This window comes from Somniosus microcephalus, chromosome 23 (assembly GCF_052327205.1).
Source record: "Somniosus microcephalus isolate GS21.2 chromosome 23, FLI_Smic_1.0, whole genome shotgun sequence".
Taxonomy (NCBI): domain Eukaryota; kingdom Metazoa; phylum Chordata; class Chondrichthyes; order Squaliformes; family Somniosidae; genus Somniosus; species Somniosus microcephalus.
In genome coordinates this window covers 16,113,381-16,135,924 of record NC_141009.1, presented here as the reverse complement: position 1 = coordinate 16,135,924, position 22,544 = coordinate 16,113,381, and the positions used below count along the sequence as shown (strand labels likewise).

At 45.6% G+C, this 22,544-nt stretch overlaps 1 protein-coding gene across 15 annotated transcripts in view; it reads right to left on the bottom strand.

Moving 5' to 3' along the window:
• Positions 1-22,060, bottom strand: part of fnbp1b (formin binding protein 1b) — an 87,429-nt gene extending 65,369 nt beyond the window's left edge. For 11 of the 15 annotated variants that reach the window (XM_085965466.1, XM_085965467.1, XM_085965469.1 and 8 more), the window contains exons 1-2: positions 21,907-22,056; positions 19,260-19,406 (exon numbers count right to left, since the gene is read on the bottom strand). In XM_085965466.1, coding sequence (XP_085821592.1) covers positions 19,260-19,406; positions 21,907-22,005 — 246 coding nt within the window. In that variant the 5' untranslated portion in view covers positions 22,006-22,056. Of the gene's footprint in view, positions 1-19,259; positions 19,407-21,906 lie in introns of all 15 variants that reach the window. The other 4 variants (XM_085965476.1, XM_085965477.1, XM_085965474.1 and 1 more) reach the window with 2 other exon arrangements.
• Between the last annotated feature and the right edge of the window lie 484 nt (positions 22,061-22,544).

Genomic DNA, 22,544 nt, shown 5'->3' with positions numbered 1-22,544 from the left:
TGCCCCCTAGTTCTGGACTCTGCAGCCAGGGAAAACAGCTTCTCAGGGTGTACCTTGTAAATCCCTCGAAGAATTATATACATTTCAATGAGATCACGTTTCATTCTTCTAAACTCCAGAGTATAGGCCCATTGTACTCAATCTCCCCTCATAGGACAACCCTCTCTTCCCAGGAATCAATCTAGTGAACCTTTGTTGCACCCCCTCGAAGGCAAGTATATCCTTCCTTAGGTAAGGAGACCAAAACTGTACAGTGTCAGTACTCCAGGTGTGGCCTCATATAATTGCAGCAAGACTTCCTTACCCTTATACACCAACCCCCCTTTCATTAAAGGCTAACATACCATTTGCCTTCCTAATTGATTACTGTACCTGCATATTAACTTACTGTGGTTCGTGTACAAGGACCCCCAAATCCCTCGGAATATCAACATTTACTAGTCTCTCACCTTGTAAATTATATTCTGCTTTTCCATTCTTCTGACCAAAGTGGATAATTTCACACTTCCCCACATTATACTCCATCTGCCACCTTCTTGCGCAATCACTTAACCAAGCTTTGCAGCCTCTTTGCGTTCTCCTCACAGCTCACTTTCCTATCTAGCTTTGTAATGTCAGCAAACTTGGATATATTACACTTGGTCCCCTCATCGAAGTCATTGATATAGGCTGTAAATAGCTGAGGCCCAAGCACTGATCCTTGTGGCACTCCACTGGTTACACTCTGCCATCCCGAAAATAAAATGTATATTCCTCTCTGTTTTCTGTCCCTTAACCAATCCTCAATCCATACTAATATATTACCCCCAATCCCATGAGCCCTAATCTTGTCCAACGACCTCATGTCGCACCTTATCAAATGTCTTCTGAAAATCCAAAGGTACTACATCCACTGGTTCCCCCTTATCTACCCTGCTAGTTACACCCTCAAAACACTTTAATAGATTTGTCAAACACAATTTCCCTAATCATAGTGATTTTCTAAGTGCCCTGTTACCATGTCCTTAACAATAGATTCTAGCATTTTCCCCACCATGGGTGGCTCAGCTGTACAGGGGGGGAGGAAGAAGTGTGGGAAAGCAATTGTGGTAGGGGATTCATTAGTTAGGGGAGCAGACAGGCATTTCTGCGGTCGCAGACATGACTCCAGGATAGTATGTTGCCTCCCTGGTGCCAGGGTCAAGGATGTCACCGAGCAGCTGTAGAACATTGAGGCGGGAGGGTGAACAGCCAGAGATCATGGTCCATATTGGTACCAAAGACACAGGTAGAAAGAGGGATGAGGTCCTGCAGGCAGATTTCAGGGAGCTAGGAAAGAGATTAAAAAGCAGGATCTCAAAGGGAGCCATCACCGGATTACTCCCAGTGCCACGTGCTAGTGAGTATAGATATAGGAGGATTGCGCAGATGAATGCGTGGCTGGAGAGATGATGCAGGAGGGAAGGCTTTAGATTCCTGGGGCATTGGGGCCGGTTCTGGGGGAGGTGGGACTTGTACAGGCCGCACCTCAACAGGGCCGGAACCAATATCCTTGCGGGGAGGTTTGCTAGTGCTGTTGGGGAGGGTTTAAACTAATTTGGCAGGGGGATGGGCACCAGGGCATTTACAAAGGGGAAATAAAGTGTTCAAAGAATTAGGAGAGTCAGAGAGCACTAAAGTAAGAAAGTGTGAGGTATTAGGGGGTCAAACTAAGAGAATACAAGATGGTCTAAGATGGGTTTACAGTGTATGTATGTGAATGCACAAAGCGTAGTAAACAAGGTAAGTGAGCTGCAGACACAAATAGCCACAAGGGAATATGGTGTTGTGGCAATAACTGAGACCTGGCTCAAAAAAGGGCAGGATTGGGTATTAAATATTCCTGGTTATAAAGTGTTCAGGAAAGATAGCAGGTGGTGTGACAGTATTGGTTAAGGAGAATGTTCGTGCTGGAGAGGGAGGATGTCCTGGAGGGGTCAAGGGCAGAATCTATATGGCTAGTGTTAAGAAATAATAAAGGTGCCATTACAGTACCAGGTGTATTCCACAGACCACCAAATAGTGGGAAAGATCTGGAGGAGCAAATTTGCTGAGAAATTACAGAGAGGTGCAAGAACTATAGAGTGATAATGGGGGACTTCAACTATCCTAATATAGACTGGGATTGTAATAGTGTAAAGGGCAGAGAAGGGGAAGAATTTCTGAAGTGTGTTCAGGAGAACTTTCTTGATCAGTATATTTCCGGCCCGACAAGGGAGAAGGCATTGCTGGATCTGGTTCTGGGGAATAAAGTAGGTCAAGGGGAGCAAGTGTCAGTAGGTGAACATTTAGGGAACAGTGATCATAGTATCAGAAGGTTTAGATTAGCTATGGAAAAGGAGGGAGCAATCTAGAGTAAAAATGTTGAACTGGGGGAAAGCCAATTTCAGTGGGATGAGAACGGATCTGGCCCGGGTAAACTGGAATCAAAGATTGGCAGGCAAAACTGTAATGAAACAATGGGCTGCCTTTAAAGAGGAAATCGTTCAGGTACAGTTGAGGTACATTCCCACTAGGGGGAAAGGCAGGGCAACTAAAGTCAGGGCTCCCTGGATGATGAAAGAGATAGAGAATATGATGAAGCAGAAAAAGAATGCGATGAGAGGGGTCAGGTTTCAAAAACATGAGAATCAGGCTATATATAGAAAGGTCAGAGGAGAAGTGAAAAAGAATATAAGAGGGGCAAAGAGAGGGTATGAGAATAGAATGGCAGCCAACATAAAAGGTAATCCAAAAGTCTTCTGTAGGCATATAAATATTAAAAGGGTAGTAAGAGGAGGAGTGGGGCCGATTAGGGACCAAAAAGGAGACCTACGCATGGAGGCAGAGGGTATGGCTGAGGTACTAAACGAGTGCTTTGCATCTGTCTTCACCAAGGAAGAGGATGCTGCCATAGACATAGTAAAGGAGGAGGTAATGGAGATACTTGATTGGATAAAAATTGATAAAGAGGAGGTATTAGAAAAGCTGGCTGCATTTAAAGTAGATAAGTCACCAGGAGCGGATGGGATGCATCCGAGGCTGCTGAGGGAATTGAGGGAGGAAATTGCGGAGGTACTGGCCATAATATTCCAATCCTCCTTCGATACAGGGGTGGTGCCAGAGCACTGGAGAATTGCAAATGTTACACCATTGTTCAAAAAAGGGTGTAAAGATAAACCCAGCAACTACAGACCAGTCAGTTTGACCTCGGTCGTGGGGAAATTTTAGAAACAGTGATCAGGGACAAAATTAACAGTCACTTGGACAAGTGTGGATTAATTACGGAAAGCCAGCATGGACTTGTTAAAGGCAAATCGTGTTTAACTAATTTGATGGAGTTCATTGATGAGGTAACAGAGAGGGTTGATGAGGGTAATGTGGTTGACGTAGTGTACATGGATTTCCAAAAGACGTTAGACAAAGTGCCACATAATAGGCTTGCCAGCAAAGTTGAAGCCCATGGAATAAAAGGGACAGTGGCAGCATGGATACAGAATTGGCTAAAAGATAGGAAACAGAGAGTAGTGGTGAACGGTTGTCTTTTGGACTGGAGGAAGGTATACAGTGGTGTTCTAGGACCGCTGCTTTTCTTGATATATATTAATGACTTGGACATGGGTGTACAGGGCACAATTTCAAAATGTGCAGATGGGACAAAAGTATAGTGAACAGTGAGGAGGAGAATGATAGACTTCAGGAAGACAGGCAGGCTGGTGAAATGGGCGGACACGTGGCAGATGAAATTTAATGCAAAAAAGTGTGAAGTGATACATTTTGGTAGAAAGAATGGGGAGCCATGAATGTCACCGGTTCCGGAAAATTACCATTTTAAATGGTCAATAAATTAATTTTCTTTAAATATTTCCAATTTTCTCCCCAAGGAGCTGTTTCATGCAGGGTTATGAATCTGGTAGTGTTCGAATAACTTGCCCTTACGCCTGCTCTTCACGTGTGAACTTAGCTAGTGAGCGTCAGCAGACCATTCCACTTGGACAGCCCATTCCTATGCTGTGCTGACATCCACATCTGTGCACTTGCAAAGATCACTGGATCATGATCAGAAGAGGGGTCCCTGGCTTATTCATTCCTTCTCTAGCCCAGGATGCCCAGATCAAGCAAACTCACCCACTCACGCCACAACTGAGATCACCTAGCTCAGCATGGTCTAGGGTTCGAACCTGGGGCCTTCCTGGTCTGCATGACACTCAAGCCGATTGAGGGGCATTCCAAAATGTAATTTTTACAAACACAATGACATCATCAAAATGTTTCATCTGGTCACTTCTGGAAGATGTAATTAAGATAAAAATGGCACACAGATGATTTCAGTTCGTTTCCACCAAAACTATCAAAAGGGATATCAAACAGAGACTCTTCAAAAAGTGCACATGTCCAGCCTGAATTGTTTTCTGTAGCAATCTTTTTTTTTTATTCATTGACTGGATATGAGCATCGCTGGCAAGGCCAGCATTTATCGCCCATCCCTAATTACCCGAGAAGGTGGTGGTGAGCCACCTTCTTGAACCGCTGCAGTCCGTGTTGTGGAGGTACTCCCATAGTGCTGTTAGGGAGGGAGTTCCAGGATTTTGACCCAGCGATGATGAAGGAACGGCCGATATATTTCCAAGTCAGGATGGTGTGTGACTTGGAGAGGAACTTGAAGGTGGTGGTGTTCCTATGCGCCTGCTGCCCATGTCCTTCTAGGTGGTAGAGGTCACAGGTTTGGGAGGTGCTGCCGAAGAAGCCTTGGCGAGTTGCTGCAGTGCATCTTGTAGATGGTACACACTGCAGCCACGGTACGCCGGTGGTGGAGGGAGTGAATGTTTAAGGTGGTGGATGGGGTGCCCATCAAGCGGACTGCTTTGTCCTGGATGGTGTCAAGCTTCGAGTGTTGTTGGAGCTGCACTCATCCAGGCAAGTGGAGAGTATTCCATCACACTCCTTACTTGTGCCGTGTAGATGGTGGAAAGGCTTTGGGGAGTCAGGTGGTGAGTCACTCGTCACAGAATACCTAGCCTCTAACCTGCTCTTGTAGCCACAGTATTTATGTGGCTGGTCCAGTTAAGTTTCTGGTCAATGGTGACCCCCAGGATGTTGATGGTGGGGGATTCGTGATGGTAATGCCATTGAATGTCAAGGGGAGGTGGTTAGACTTTCTCTTGTTGGAGATGGCCATTGCCTGGCACTTATATGGCACAAATGTTGCCTGCCACTTATCAGCGCAAGCCTGAATGTTGTCCAGGTCTTGCTACATGCGTGCACAGACTGCTTCATTATCTGAGGAGTTGCAAATGGAACTGAACACTGTGCCATCATTAGCGAACATCTCCACTTCTGACCTTATGATGGAGGGAAGGTCATTGATGAAGCAGCTGAAGATGGTTGGGCCTAGGACACTGCCCTGAGGAACTCCTGCAGCGATGTCCTGGGGCTGAAATGATTGGCCACAACCATCTTCCTTTATGCTTGGTATGATTCTAGCCAGTGGAGCCTTTTCCCCGATTCCCATGGACTTCAATTTTACTAGGGCTCCTTGATACCACACTCGGTCAAAAGCTGCTGATGTCAAGGGCAGTCACTCTCACCTCACCTGGAACTCTCCACTTTGTCCTTGTTTGGACCAAGGCTGTAATCAGGTCTGGAGCAAAGTGGTGCTGGTGAAACCCAAAATGAGCATCGGTGAGCAGGTTATTGGTGACTAAGTGCCGCCTGAGAGCACTGTTGACAACAGCTTCCATCAATTTGCTAATGATTGAGAGTAGACTGATGGGGCGGTAATTGGCCGATTGGATTGTTCTGCTTTTCGTGGACCGGACACACCTGGGGAATTTTCCACTTTGTCAGTTAGATGCCACTATTGTATCTGCACTGGAACAGCGTGGCTAGAGGCACGGCTAGTTCTGCAGCACAAGTCTTCAGCACTACAGCCGGGATGTTGTCGGGGCCCATAGCCTGCTTATTTCTTATTGCGTTAATTTATTTTACAAATCAACTTTATATAACTCAGTTCACCTCAAATACGTGATATACAAAATAATTTGAAAAACAGTAACCATTACGAAGAAACAGATTGTGCTACAAACCTATCCAAAGAATGAATACATTTTTTCACATCTGAGGTGGCACAAATGAGGGGTCATTGTGTATCTCTGTTACAGCATCATGCATCAACTGGAAGCATCCCTTTTCTGGGCTTGCTGCCATAAAGTACAATCAAATCTTCTCCCATATCTTATCGTCCTGATTCTGTTTAGGTTTTGTTTCCTGCGCCTGGCTTTGGCTGCATCCCCATGAATCGAACAGACCTCCCACATTTCCATAAGTAACAGACCAACACGTTAGCGATGTAGAGAATTTAAATAAATGAAAATCACATTAATGAATTAGAAGCTTGCAATGATCTAAGTATTCAGCAGGCATGTATTTAAAGTAAGTTATTGCTGATGGCTAGTCATCTGTTTCAAGCTAAACTATAGTGTAGTTACAGAAAACAATTCCACTAGCAACTGAAAAATCAGGATTTCCACTTGCCTAATGGCATAGTAGGTAAATGCACAATGTGGTTATCGTACTTAGCCACAGAAACCAGAGGCTCCCGGGTTCACGCCCAAGGTCTGTGCGAAGTTAGGTGATTTCAGCTGGGCAGCTGTTGCTGGCACTACAATTGGCATCAACGTGTTGGGGTGGGAGGGGAAAATCAGCCAGAATTCCCGACTGCTATTCAGTGAACCTCTGCTGGTGTGTGCCTGTGTTGGCACTCCTGCGTGTGCGCTCCTGTGTGATCAAGTAACTGGCATTGTCTCTGGACTCTTCTGATGCCATATGAGCTGAACATAAGGAGGAAAGTGAGAGCAGATTGTTGTCAAGAACCCCTCCAAGTTTCCTTGCCCCTGCTCAGTGCCTCCCTTCAGTAATGAGTGGGATGGGTGATCAAATCGCATCCCACCACTCCACAGCATTACATGTTGATGTGCCAAGGTGCTGCGCCACCAACTGCAGGCCTTGAGAATATTTTAACAACATCAGTCCTAAAACAAGTATGCCCACAAAATAAAAAAGGTCAACCCCTGCTTTGTTTTATAATGGTCTTCATTTCTCTCGTGATCATCATGCTTTACAGTTCTGATGACAGCAAAAAATAGATACTTTGCAATGATCATGAGTTTTATGTCTTGTGGTATACTGGTAAATTGCTAAACAGTGACTTTCATCAATGTGCATTTATTTTTCACTAATGTAACAACTGTGGATTTGTTCACATTGGATAAACATGAAAAGTAGATCCAACAGAGCCCTGATTAGATCCACACAATTTCTGTAGAGACAAATTTAAAAGGGAAATTCTGTCAGTAATTAAACTTGACCTTACTGGAACTGTTCTTTCAAAATTAATCCTGTGTGTTTTATTTACCCCTATTAATGGGGTTGCAGCCACCCATGCCTGAAAAAAATGGCACATTAGATATTAAAGAGTATCAATTTTGTGATAGAACCTTGGTTCTATATCACAACCTTGGTGTCATATTTGACCCTGAAATGAGCTTCCAACCACATATCCGCAACACAACAAAGACCGTCTACTTCCACCTCCATAACATCGCCCGTCTCCGCCCTTGCCTCAGCCCACCCGCTGCTGAAACCCTCATCCATGCCTTTGTTACCTCTAGACTTGACTATTCCAACACACTCCTTGGCTTGCCTCCCACATTCCACCCTACATAAACTTGAGGTCATCCAAAACTCGGCTGCCGTGCCCTAACTCGCACCAAGTCCCGTTCGCCCATCTCCCCAGTGCTCGCTGGCCTACATTGGCTCCCGGTTAAGCAGCGCCTCGATTTCAAAATTCTCATCCTGGTTTTCAAATCCCTCCATGGCCTCGCCCCTTCCCATCTCTGTATTCACCTTCTGTTGCCTAGGCTCGAAGCTCTGGAATTCCCTGCCGAAACCTCTCCGCCTCGCTACCTCTTTCCTCCTTTAAGACTCTCCTTAAAACCTACCTCCTGGACCAAGCTTTTGGTCACCTGCCCTAATCTATCCTTGTGGATCGGTGTCAAATTTTTTGTCTTAATATACTCCTGTGCAGCACCTTGGGATGTTTTACTACGTTAAAGGCGCTATATAAATACAAGTTGTTGTAAGGGAATACTAGAGTGCAGCACAACCTTAAAGATACTGGATTAATGATGCAGGACCTTAAGTGTATTGAATTTGTTATGTAACACCTTAAGTAACACAGTTTACTTGTTGCAATGAATTACATGAAAATTCATCATCCTGTACATTGGAACTCCCGTTATATACAGTAAATCAACAAAAAATATGGGATGAGCACAAAGAAAGAAAGATGAGGTTACACAATAAGGTGCAATGCGGACAAAGACGGTTTGATGATAAAAAGGAAGTTCCTTATGAAAAGGATATGACAGCAAGGCCTTAGATATTCCATTTTGTGTTATTAGTCAGATGACAGATTACAAGTTTTGACTCCTCCCGCAGGCATCCTTTCTTTAACAGCTCATTGTTTTCATGTATTTGCCCTTCAGTTGTGAAGGCAAGCAAGCAGAAAGCGTGAGATTTCATCACAAAATTTGTCACTGAGATGAACTAGGTCAATGTTTCCTTTCCAATATAAAATACAGCATTTGAGTCAAGTAAATCATCCAGTAGCCCAGCTGATAAAACTCATCAAAAGCATTGCTAATTGATTGGAGGAAGTTCACAACAAAATACACTGCAACATGAAACAACTGAAATCCAGCTACAACACTGAAGAAAAGAAAATCATTTTGCATGGGAAATTATGATTACCACAGCCTAAAAAAAAGCTATACTCTCTGCAATAGTCTCTTAGCAGGAACGGCTGGGGCTCTTTCCTCTAGAAAAGAGAAGGCTGAGGGGTGACCTGATAGAGGTCTTTAAGATTATGAAAGGGTTCGCTGGGGTAGACATCGAGAAGATATTTCCACTTGTGGGGGAGACCCAAACTAGGGACCATAAATACAAGATAGTTACCAAATAAATCCAATAGGGAATTCAGGAGAAACTTCTTTACCCAAAGAGTGGTAAGAATGTGGAACTTACTACCACAAGGAGTATTTGAGGCAAATAGCATAGATGCATTTAAGGGGAAGCTAGATAAGCACATACAGGAGAAAGGGAAAGAAGGGTATGCCGATAGGGTTAGATGAAATGGGATGGGAGGAAGCTCGTGTGGAGCATAAACACCGGCATCGACCAGTTGGGCCGAATGGCCTGTTTGAGCTGTAGTCTGGGTAATTCTATGTAATATGTTATAATATTTAAGCAACAGACTAGTCCGATAAACGTTGTACCAGGTAATTAAGTATGGAGAACAAAAATGCTGCAAAAACACAGGTCAGTCAGCATCCATGGGGGAAAACAGACAAGTTAATGTTTTGTGTGGATTCATCTTCAAGACTGAAAACTAAGAAGCAGACAGGTGTGCTAATACAATCAGAAAAGGGGTTGCAAGGGTGGGTGGTTGGGGAAGATATATTCTTTAAAAAAGACAAACCCAGAAAGAAATCATGAGTGGAATGATTAACCTCAGTCAAGTAATGGACGGAAACATTAAGACTTTAGAGAGACAGTGGTGGAAAAATTCAGTTGTTTGCGCCTCCCGTTAGCGCCTTAAGAGGGCGCTAAGCAACTAGCGCCCGGGCGCGGCGATATGATATTTGCGCCGCTTGCAAAATTAACTAGACATTTTGCAGCGGCACTAAACACTACCGTCACGATCTCCTGCACCGGAAGATCATGGCGTCAGTCGAGTGCGCAACGCCCCGGTAGCGCCTGGGACCGGATACTGAGTGGCGCCCCCGCCTTACCGCCTGCCGCTAGCAACGACAGGTTGAGGGGAGCGTTTTGCAGTCAGAAAGGGACTGGGGGAGCGCTATTTAAAGGTGACCGCTTCCTGCCTTTTTTTGTTGGTGACATTTTTGCACCACGCATTCTGAGAGAGAGAGAGCGACTTCTGGAGAGATTCAACGCTGTGTGAAGGGGTTTTAGGTACTGAGCAGCACTTTGCAGGTTCACTTTGATTTGCCCTTCCTTGCTTTGCCAGTGCTCTGAGGTAGCGCCTCGCTGCTCAGCCTTTGCGCCTTAAGGCAGGTGTGAAGCGTCTGATTTAGCGCTCCAATCACCTCCAGGGGCGATAAAAGCCAAGTTTGCTGTCAGAGGCGATAATTAGCGCCAGGCGCTAAACTTTGCGCACGGCCGATAATGGCGCCCCAAATGGGGCGATACTGAATTTTTCCCCCAGTGTGTGTAAATAACAAAGGAAGTGGGAGGCCTGGAAAAATACAAGAAAATGAATGAAATGGAAAACCTAGTGGTCAGGTGTGGAATTAAAACAGGCGTGGAATTAAAACAGGTTTGAAAATGAGGACACAGCTCAAGTCTTAAGTTATTTAAGTCAATGCTTAGACCAGAGGGTTGGAGAGTGCCTAGAGTATGAGACATTGGGCTAGAAATTCATTTTAGCCCAGGAATGGGCGGTGTCATTAAAAAAGTTGGAGTAGTAGTGCCAGGCACTAATGCTTCAGACTGCATGCAAAATTTGTGCTCACTGCTCAAAAAAATGATTGGATTCCGAATTCAAGTTTTAAAGCCCAAAGCTCATTGGCGTTACACTCAAAGGGTAGACCAATATCAGGTGCAGTCTAATCGCAAGTCATGATTGTCACAGGCTTTTTCCAGTTCTTAAAGGGGAGCTTCACTGATGCTGCAGAACCTCATGCCCAGTATTGTTGGCTGTGCAGCTGCCTCAGCAAGCAGCAGGTCGTCAAGGAGAAGGAACTGGAGGACTCAAAAAGCTGTACTCATGGCAGATCCACGCCCCAGGGAGAGAGCCCGCAGATTCTGCGAACAAGCATTGGAGGCAGTGGTGTTCGCTGTGGCGAGATGGAGGGCAGTGCTCTACCCGGCAAGTGGCAGGAAGCCCTTGCTGCAAGTCTGCCGCACCATGTGGAGGGAGGTAGTGCAGCACGTCTCGGGCAACACTGTGGTCCCCAGGGCCCCCACACAGTGCAGGAAGAAATTTAATGACCTCAATCGGGTGGTCAGGGTTAGTGAATGCTTCTACAAATGCTACGTACCACCACGTGAACCACAGTCTTCACACACTGCCCAAAGCACCACCCCCCCAGCACTCATCCACCAACAATCTCTACCTACCAACACTCACACCCACATCTCACACGCAATGACAGCTATCCAACTATGGCAGGCACATCACCCAAACACATTGCTCCACACTCACACACACTTTCCTTTCTCTTGCAGACCAAGGTGGCTCACAACAGGAGGGAGCAGGAATGCACAAGTGGGTGACAAGCCGACACCCAACCACTGTCTGCGCTGGAGAATAGAGTACTGCAGATTATTGTGCGCCAGGTGGTGGGTGACGTTGACCTCTTTGGGGACAACGGTATGTTCATCCCTACTCTCTCTTCTCACATCCCACTTACCCCTCACCCCACAGGCTTTTCGCAATTTCCAGCTAATCATGCTGTATGCATGCATTTCTCCCTTCCTGCCCCGCTCCGCTCACCTTAACCCGACTCGTGTGCCTTTATGCTTCAGGAAACCAGCAAGCACCTGAGCAGCCTGTCCCCGAGGGCACCACAGAGAGTGAGGTGGGAGAAGAGGAGGAGGAAGAACACACTGCATGTCTCACCTGCAGGCACCAGCTCAGCTAATGGCACTACGCGTTCTTTAGAGGCTAGTATAGTAGTGGGATCTGCACAGGGTGAGGCACCGAAGACTTGTGGGCTGCAGGAAGGCCAAGGGGAAAGGGTAGCTCGGGGGCTGCTGCCATCGTGGCCAGGTCTACCACCGTTGACCAGGGCTTTCACGGTACAGCAGGCCAGCAATCTGTGCTCCAACAGAGTGGTAGGGATGCTGAGGTACTGCCCCGGGGGAGTGGCAGTGGGTCAGTGGAGCAGGAACCCACTGTCCTTTCTCAGGATTACAGCATTCCTGCTCCCACCACTGCGCCATTGCCCTCATCGCTGCCTGTCATCCAGCCAGCCCAGACTGCTACTACCCATGCTGAGTTGGTGCAGTCTACAGCCGGGCCTTCCAGGCCCAAAGCTGGTCAAGGGCGTCCCACAAGGCCATCTGAAGTCTCCCGCATGGACACTCAGCAGCCTTCCACCAGCCCTGCTGCAGCCACTGGGCCAACACTTCGTAGGAGCACTAGCGTAGGCAAAGGCACAGTAACAAGAGGCACAAAGGGGTTGCACAAGGGTGAATAGTCAGTATTTTTGTTGTAAATATATGTTCACTGATTTTTGATAAATTTATTAATTCAGTTTGGATTTTTTGTGGTGTGTCTCATTTCAGCTTTGTTCTGTGATATGGCCTGTGACAGAGATGAAATGATGGGGATGTGGTGAGCAACGAGGATCTGGGGTTTCATTCATTCAAACCGCACTGCCCTTCTGGAAGGCCGACTGAGTGGCTGCCTCCTCCCTCGCTACTGTTCCTCCTCCTCATCTTCCTCCTCCTCCTGAGGTGGTCCCACCATCCCTGGTGGTAAGGGCTGGGCCCTCATGATGGCCAAGTTGTGGAGCATGCAGCAGACCACCACGAAATGGGACACCTGCTCAGCCGAGGACTGGAGGACTCCTCTTGAGCGGTCAAGGCAGCGGAACCGTTGCTTCAGCAGGCAGCGGGGGGGGGGGGGGGGCGGGGGAGTTGTGATGCTTTATAATGCTGTGGCGACCTGTTACCGCCATCTGCTGGCGTTAAGGGGATAGGGGATGCGCTAAGGGGACGAATTTCCCTCCATTGTTCTTAAAACTTGCATTCAGCTTCACTGGAACAGTGTACGAGGTCAGAGTGAGAATGGGAAGGGGAGTTAAAGCTGTCAGCCACAGGTAGCTTGGGTCTCCATTTGTGGACAGAACGGAGGCATTCAGCAAAGTTATTATCTAATCTGCATTTGGTCTCCCCTTTAATGTCTTAATGGGTCTCTCCATTACGCGACTAAGGTTATATCACTTTGCTCATGATTCCTCTTTGGTTTTTATGTGTATATTTGAACCCCTCCCTTTTTTCTGATTAAATTAAAATGCCTATCCTCTTATTTTTCTAGTTTTGAAGGGCCACACCCAAAACCTTAATCTATCTGTTCTCCCGACAGACACTGGCTGACTTGTCTTTCCAGCATTGTGAGATTTTCAAGCACCTGCGGTATTGAAAGAAAAAAGACGTGCATTTATATACCGCATTTCACGACCACCGGCCGTCCCAAAGTGCTTTACAGCTAATGAAGTACTTTTTGAAGTGCAGTCACTGTTCTAATGTGGGAAACGCGACGGCCAATTAGCGCACAGCAAGCTCCCACAAACAGCAATGTGAAAATGACCAGAAAAATCTGTTTGTGATCTTGATGGAGGGATAAATATTGGCCAGAACACCGGGGATAACACCCCTGCTCTTCTGGAAATAGTGCCATGGGATCTTTTATGTCCACCTGAGCGGGCAGACGGGGCCTCGGTTTCGAAAGATGGCACCTCCAACAGTGTGGCACTCCCTCAGCACTGCACTGGGAGTGTCGGCCTGGATTTCTGTGCTCAAGTCTCTGGAGCGGGGCTTGAACCCACAACCTTCTGACTCAGAGGCGAGGGTGCTGCCTACTGAGCCACGGCCGACACTAATTGTGCTTTTAACTATGTATGGGGAGGTGTACTTTAAAAGCTGTTGTATAAATCACACCTTCATGCATAGGAACAGGAGTAGGTCATGTAGCCCCTCGAGCCTGTACCACCATGCAATGAGATCAGGGCTGATCTATGACCTAACTATATATACCCACCGGTGCCCTATATCCCATAATACCTTTGGTTAACAGAAATCTATCAAGCTCAGATTTAAAATTATCAAATGACCCAGCATCAACTGCCATTTGCGGAAGAGAGTTCCCAACTTCTACCACCTTTTGTGTGTAGCAGTGTTTCCTAACTTCACTCCTGAAATAGCCTAGCTCGAAATTTTAGGCTATGTGCCCTAGTCCAAGATTCCCCAACCTGCGAAAATAGTTTCTCTCTATCTACCCTATCAGTTTGTTTTTTTATTCGTTCATGGGATCTGGACGTTGCTGGCAAGGCCAGCATTTATTGCCCATCCCTAATTGTCCTTGAGGTGGTGGTGGTGAGCCGCCGCCCTGAACCGCTGCAGTCCGTGTGGTGAAGGTGCTCCCACAGCGCTGTTAGGGAGGGAGTTCCAGGATTTTGACCCAGCAACGATGAAGGAACGGTGATATATTTCCAAGTCAGGATGGTGTGCGACTTGGAGGGGAACTTGGAGTTGGTGGTGTTCCCATGCGCCTGCTGCCCTTCTAGGTGGAAGAGGTCGCGGGTTTGGGAGGTGCTGCCGAAGAAGCCTTGGCGATGGTACACACTGCAGTCACGGTACGCCGGTGGTGGAGGGAGTGAATGTTTAAGGTGGTGGATGGGGTGCCAATCAAGCAGGCTGCTTTGTCCTGGATGGTGTCGAGCTTCTTGAGTGTTGTTGGAGCTGCACTCATCCAGGCAAGTGGGGAATATTCCATCACACTCCTTACTTGTGCCTTGTAGATGGTGGAAAGGCTTTGGGGAGTCAGGAGGTGAGACACTCGCCGCAGAATACCTAGCCTCTAACCTGCTCTTGTTGCCACAGTATTTATGTGGCTGGTCCAGTTAAGTTTCTGGTCAATGGTAACCCCCAGAATGTTGTTAGTGGGGGATTCGGCAATGGTAATGCCGTTGACTGACAAGGGGCGATGGTTAGACACTCGCTTGTTGGAGACAGTGATTGCCTGGCACTTCTGTGGCGCAAATGTTACCTGCCACTTATCAGCCCAAGTCTAAATGTTGTCCAAGTTTTGTTGCATGCGGGCATGGGCTGCTTCATTATCTAAGGAGTTGCGAATGGCACTGAACACTGTGCAGTCATCAGCGAACATCCCCATTTCTGACCTTATGTTGAAGGGAAGGTCATTGATGAAGCAGTTGAAGATGGTTGGGTCTAGGACACTGCCCTGAGGAACTCCTGCAACGATGTCCTGGGGCTGCAATGATTGACCTCCAACCACCACAACCATCTTCCTTTGTGCTAGGTATGACTCCAGCCATTGGAAAGTACCCCCCCACCCCCTGTCCGATTCCCATTGACTTCAGTTTTACTAGGGCTCTTTGATGCCACACTCAGTCAAATAATGCCTTGATGTCAAGGGCAGTCACTCTCACCTCTGGAATTCAGCTCCTCTGTCCATGTTTGGACCAAGGCTGTAATGAGGTCTGGTGCGAAGTGGTCCTGGCGGAACCCAAACTGGGCATCAGTGAGCAGGTTGTTGGTGAGTAAGTGCCGCTTGATAGCACTGTCGACAACACCTTCCATCACTCTGTTGATGATTCGGAGTAGACTGATGGGGAGGTAATTGGCCAGATTGGATTTGTCCGGCTTTTTGTGGACAGGACGTACCTGGGCAGTTTTCTACAATGTCAGATAGATGCCAGTCTTGTAACTGTACTGGAGCAGCTTGGCTAGAGGCGCGGCTAGTTCTGGAGCACGTCTTCAGCATGACGGCCAGGATTTGTCGGGGCCCATAGTCTTTGCTGTATCCAGTGCGCTCAGCCAGTTCTTGATATCACATGGAGTGAATCGAATTGCTGAAGACTGGCTTCTGTGGTGGTGGGGACCTCAGGAGGAGGCCGATATGGATCATCCACTTGGCCCTTCTAGCTGAAGGTGGTTGCAAACACTTCAGCCTTGTCTTTTGCCCTCACGTGCTGGGCTCCACCATCTTTGAGGATGGGGATATTCATGGAGCCTCCTCCTCCTGTTAGTTGTTTAATGGTCCACCACCATTCACGACTGGATGTAGGGGACTGTAGAGCTTTGATCTGATCCGATGATTGTGGGACCGCTTAGCCCCGTCTATAGCATGCTGCTTCTGCTTTTTAGCATGCATATAGTCCCGTGTTGCAGCTTCCCCAGGTTGGCACCTCATTTTGAGTCACGACTGGTGCGGCTTCTGGCATGCTCTTCTACACTCCTTATTGAATCAGGGTTGGTCCCCTGGCTTGATGGTAATGGTAGAGTGAAGGATATGGCAGGCCATGAGGTTACAGATTGTGGTGGAATACAATTCTGCTGCTGCTGATGGCCCACAGCGCCTCATGGATGCCCAGTTTTGAGCTGCTAGATCTGTTCTGAATCTATCCCATTTAGCATGGTGGTAGTGCCACACAACACAATGGAGGGTGTTCTCAGTGTGAAGGCGGGACTTCGTCTCCACAATGACTCTGCGATGGTCACTGCTACCAATGCTGTCATGGACAGATGCATCTGCGACAGGTAGATTGGTGAAGACGAGGTCAAGTAGGTTTTTCCCCTAGTGTTGGTTCTCTCACCACCTGTCGCAGGCCCGGACTGGCAGCTATGTCCTTCAGGACTCAGCCAGATCGGTCAGTGGTGCTACTGAGCCATTCTTGGTGATGGACATTGAAGTCCCCCACCCAGAGTACATTCTGTGCCCTTGCTACACTCAGTGCTGTTCCAAGTGGTGTTCAACATGGTGGAGTACTGATTCATCAGTTGAGGGAGGGCGGTAGGTGGTAATCAGCAGGAGGTTTCCTTGCCCCTGCTTCACCTGAAGCCATGAGACTTCATGGAGTCCGGAGTCAATGTTGAGGACTCCCAGTGCTACTCTTTTCCGACTGCATACCACTGTGCCACCACCCCTGGTGGGTCTGTCCTGCCGGTGGGACAGGACATACCCAGGGATGGTGATGGAGGAGTTTGGGACATTGGCTGAAAGGTATGATTTTGTGAGTATGACTGTGTCAGGCTGTTGGTTGGCTAGTCTGTGGGACAGCACTCTCAATTTTGGCACACGTCCCCAGATGTTGGTGAGGAGGACTTTACGAAGTCGACTGGGCTGGGTGTGCCGTTGTCGTGTCCGTAGCCGGTGCCGAGGTCGATGCTGGGTGGTCCGTCCGGTTTTATTTTTATTATTGTTTTTCGTAGTGGTTTGTTACAACTGAGTGGCTTGCTAGGCCATTTCAGAGGGCAGTTAAGAGTCAACCACATTGCTGTGGGTCTGGAGTCACATAGGCCAGACCGGGTAAGGATGGCAGATTTCCTTCCCTAAGAAGGACATCAGTGAACCAGATGGGTTTTTATGACAATCTGATAGTTTTCAAGATATTAAGGGGAACTTTCATCAAATATCCCCATTCCCTTCTAAATTCGAGGGAATACAACCCTAGTTTGTGAAATCTCTCCTCATAATTTAGCCCTTGAAGTCCAGGTATCATTCTAGTAAATCTACACTGCACTCCCTCCAAGGCCAATAGATCCTTCTTAAGCTGTTGTGTCTAGAACTGCTCACAGTACTCTAGGTGTGGTCTAGAAGTCATAGCTGTAGCATGACTTTTAATCCCTTTTATTCTACTCCTCCATATATAAAGGCAAGCATTCCAATATTTTTTTTTGTACCTGTCCATGACATTTTAATGATCTATGCACATGGACCCCTAAGTCTGTTTGGACCTCCACTGCTTCTAGCTTTTCACCACTTAGAAAGTACTCTGATCTATCTTTTTTAGGTCCAAAGTGCATGACTTCGCATTTGCTTATATTGAAATCCATTTGCCACAGTTTTGTCCATTCGCTTAATCTATTAATATCTTTGTAATTTTATGCTTCCATCTAAACTGCTTACAATGCCACCTATCTTTGTGTCATCGGCAAACTTGGATATGTGTCTCTCTTCATCTAAGTCGTTAATAAATACAGTGAATATCTGAGGTCCCAAGACAGATCCCTGTGGGACGACACGAGTCACATCCTGCCAATTAGAGTACTTGTCCATTATCCCGACTCTGTCTCCTGCCACTCAGCCAATCTCCTAACCAGGTCAATAATTTGCCCTCAATTCTATGAGCTTCAAACTTAGTTCACAGTCTCTTATGATGGACTTTATCATGTGCCTTCTGGAAGTCCATATAAATAATATCCATAGACATTCCCGTCCACTACTTTAGTCACCTCTTCAAAAAATTCAACCAGGTTCGTCAGGCTTGACCTACCCTTTACAAATCCATGCTGGCTCTCTCGGAAAATGCTAAAAATGTTCAAGGTGTTCAGTCACTCCATCCTTAATTATGGACTCTAGTTTTTTCCTGACAGCAGCTGTTAGGCTAACAGATCTTTAATTCCCTGGTTTCCCCCTCTCACCTTTCTTAAATAGTGGAGTGCCATAATTTTACATCTACTAAATCTAGAGAAGTGTTAAGGTTTCAGCAAAATGATATCCATACAACAGTTACTACAGTAGTCTGAATGACCCTGCACATTAGAGAAATGTTCTTCATTGCTATTCAATTACAGTATATTGAAAGCAAAAATGTATTAATTTAATGATCAGCAAAACACACAGCTGTTATGGATTGTCAACTTTTCTGCTACTGTACAAGAGAACAATAAAAGGCAATACTTTCTGAAAATACATTGTCCTTTACTGGTACTTCAGTTTCCAGCTTTGAAAAGGCTGAAACAGTCCAGGTTTGACAACTGGCCAGTGCTGAAGCAAGTTCCATTGCTACCAACACCACACTGAAGGGGCTGACTGTCTAATATCATTTAATGCATCAGAGGGTCTGGTGTCTGCAGTTGGGCTGATTTTCTTTTATGTACTTTGAAACTACAGTGTTCAGCCAATCAGGATGCTGTAGTGTCAAAGGCTGCAACTAAAATAATTGAAAGCAGTATGGATAATTATTTCAATCCTATGTGCGGAACTACTCAATAGAAGAGGCTGCATTAGTCGGTCACATACATTTATTGTACACACAAACCAACTGGCATGCATCACTTTGTACTGTAGATTAATAACTGAACAGGGTTATGTTGCAAAGCTGAGAGACATTTGAGGAGTTCAGATAACTTCATAATCTGAGAGAGCAAAGCCTCATCATTTTGCAATTATCAAAATCCTGAGTTTGTTGCAAATTTTAAAATAATAGTTCTGTTGTATTTTTGAAGCTCTGACACTAGACTTTGACCATCAGTTCAGATATTTTGCCATTGTCTAGTTATGGCTTTTTTTTTTGATGAAACTCATCATGTGACAGAAAAGGGTAATTTTACAACATTAAATTGCCCCAAATATAATCTACACTCTCGAAGCCCAGTGGAAACAATCACAGTATATCTTAGATTTAATTAACATTTGTACATAGACTTACCTGTTTTTCGTCAATAGATTCAGCTGCTTTCGTGATTCCGTCCAGACACTTTCCAATGATGGGAATGACCTGTCTGTCAACATCAGAAAAGGTCTTCATTGATTCTCCAATTCTAACTATTCTTCGTTCATCCAGATCTTGAATTTTCTGAAATTAACAATTTTATTATTGAACATATTTTTAATTAATTAACTTTCTATACTTAATACACGGGAAACTATGGGGGTAATTTTGCCGACGCTCAGGGGGCGGGTCATCCGGCAAAATTTGAAAGATTGACAGCGGGTCAGAAACCCGCTGTGAGTTTCAGAGCGAAGAAAATATTAGGAAAACCATTTTTAATGTATTGATACTTTTCTGTAGGTGACAAGTTTTGAATTGTATGTGTAGTCCCACCTCATTGGGAGAACCTCTTTCACCAGTAACAGATCGCTTCTGTAACCTCACCTGCAGCTGCCATCTGTTCTAGCCTGAGGAGGGAGTCACTGGAGAGCCTGGGTACAAGGGCTCACCTTTGTACAGTGATTGTCAGCGTTTGCAGCACCTCAATGCTGTCAAACACTGAAAATTCAGCTGTCAAAAAAAATTGTGAGTGGCCCCTTTAAGAAAACCGGCAGATGACAAGTCATCAACTGACGTCATCTGACACCGGCTTTCTCTTAATTGGCCGGCAAGCCCGCAGGGTGGGCTTAACAAGGCCAACTGACGCAAAATCGCGTCTGTGCGTCGGACGTCGTTGCGGGCGGGATTGGAACCCGGAAGGCAGCTGTCCTGCCCCCAAGCCACATAGAGGGGAAAAATCGCAGCCAAAAACTCCGTGGAAGGGCCCAGGAAGAGGCAGAGTGTTTGGTATATTATCCATTGCTTGGTTACCTAGAGGATCTGTTTTCTGATCAGCAGATACTGTATCCTGAATTACACTGAAAACCTCAGCATAACAGTAATTTGATTCAAACATTTAAAAGACTTAAGGACAAATCAATGCTACTGTAATTTAATGAAAATATGTAGCTGCCAAAGATAATGAGGCATCAATTATTATACTGATCCATTTGTTGTAATTTATAGTTGTCATTTTGTTTCTGGGTAACTGTTAATTATCCAGTGACGACCTAAATTTGGATCTGATTTTTTTTTTTTACTATTGTTAAAGTTAAAATTGCGTTCCTTTTTTTAAAAAAACGTGGATAATTGGTGAGTAGTCCTTTATCATCTCAAAGGAAACAGTGTGTTAGGGCTCAAAAGTCACGCTTGCCTATAATGAAGATCACATTAGCACTGTTGCCTCACAGCGCCAGGGACCCGGGTTCGAATCCGGCCTCGGGTGACTGTCTGTGTGGAGTTTGCACATTCTCCCCGTGTTTGCGTGGGTTTCCTCCGGGTGCTCCGGTTTCCTCCCACAGTCCAAAGATGTGCGGGTTAGGTTGATTGGCTATGATAAATTGACCCTTAATGTTAGGGGGATTAAATACGTGGGGTTATGGGGATAGGGTGGGATATGTGTTGGTATAGGGGTTACGGGGATCGGGTGGGATATGTGTCGGTGCAGGCTCGATGGGCCGAAATGGCCTCTATCTGCACTGTGGGGTTTCTGTGATTCTGTGAACTATAAGCAGGAGTCTCAACACAAGCTTTTAGACATATATTGCTGTAAATGTACATACTGTAATTTAGTGACACCTCAAGGAGGTAGTCTCGCATCGCACTGTTTCCTTTGAGATGATGAAGGACTCATTACTCACCAATTATCCACTTTTTTTAAAAAAAGGAATGCAATTTTAACTTTAATAATCGTAAAAAAATTTACTTGAGTTTGAACGGTTAGAAATACACAGTCTCCTAACATCAGAGAAGGGAGAGGTTAATTCTTCAGCATTTTCTATTTTTATTTCAGATTCCAACCATTTGCAGGTTTTCGCTTTTTATTCCTCCTGAATTAATAACCCCCGAGTTCAGAGAGTCTTCCCTCAAATCCTCCCCCACTTTGAGCCATTCTAACTCCACTCCCATTCACAGAGACACTCTTCCCCTCCCAATTTCAGTAAAAGAGGCACTGTTTGCCACCTCCTCCATCCCCCAGTTCTTCCCTGCCCCACCCCCACCCCACCCTGCCCCAAGCTCACAGTGAACTCTTCTCACCAATGCTTTTCTCATTGCTAATTGTGGCTCAGGCTCTTAATTATAATTCCCTGACTTGGAAAAGATCAGGAATTTTCCACCACAGCAGAAAGAGTCTGTTTCCAGAGTGAAACAACAGTGTCAGGTCTGAGCTGGAACCATCAGTGCCAGAGAAGAAAGCATCAGGGAGCTGTGCGCCAGTGATCTACCAGCTAAAGCCATTGGGGCAACAAATCTGCTGTTACAAAGCAAGTATCGGTTCATTTGCTACCCCAATAGGATGAAAAATGTATACATTTCGCATAAATGCTTACGCCTGCTGATGCTGCTGTGCGATGCCTGAAGTGCGACAACCACTCTGAGGTGTGATGCTCTACAGCCTGTGTTCTGTATTCAAAATTTTAAATACAGATTTTTAAAGTCACTTTTTGATCCCCAATTTAACATTTCCCAAAGAAATGTCCTACTTTCTGACCAACTTACAATGTTACATCTTTATATAGGCTAAAATAACTAGATTCCAACTTACCTGGAATATGTTTGGTATGTTTGTATAATAATGTTCATGCTGTTCCTTATTAAAGTTCTGCAGAACACTGGAATATTCTCCCTTACTATCAGATGCCATCTGCTGTCGGGTAAGGGCCTGCTGCCGAGCCTGTTAATATTCACAAACAATAAATTGATCAATAATACTATACTTGAATTTCATATAACCTGTTCCCACAAATGATGGTGTTCTTTATTTCCCAGCAAATAATTATCAAAGAGGACTTATACAACTATAAGCCAGCAAATGTAGGATGGAAGAAAGAGAAAGAGAAATTGTGCAAATCATAAATGCAGGAAAGGCAGTGAGAATGTGAAATAAAAAATATAAGGAACAGGAAAACAAAAAACAGAAGGGGTGTAAACATCATTAAATTTACATGGGACATTTTGAGAATAAAGATCTGTGGATTGGGCAGCACTCTATAGCGGTAGTAGGCGAGTACGTGTAGGATTTTTCTTGCGGCCTCTTAGCTTTTCTTAGAAACACAAATTATTCTTAAGACACCACATTCAACCTGTATGACCTTAGAATTTACTATGCTAGAATCTAAATGATTGAAAAAAAATTAACGATCAGTTTAAATCTTCACTTACTATTACAATTGCAGTTCTTCT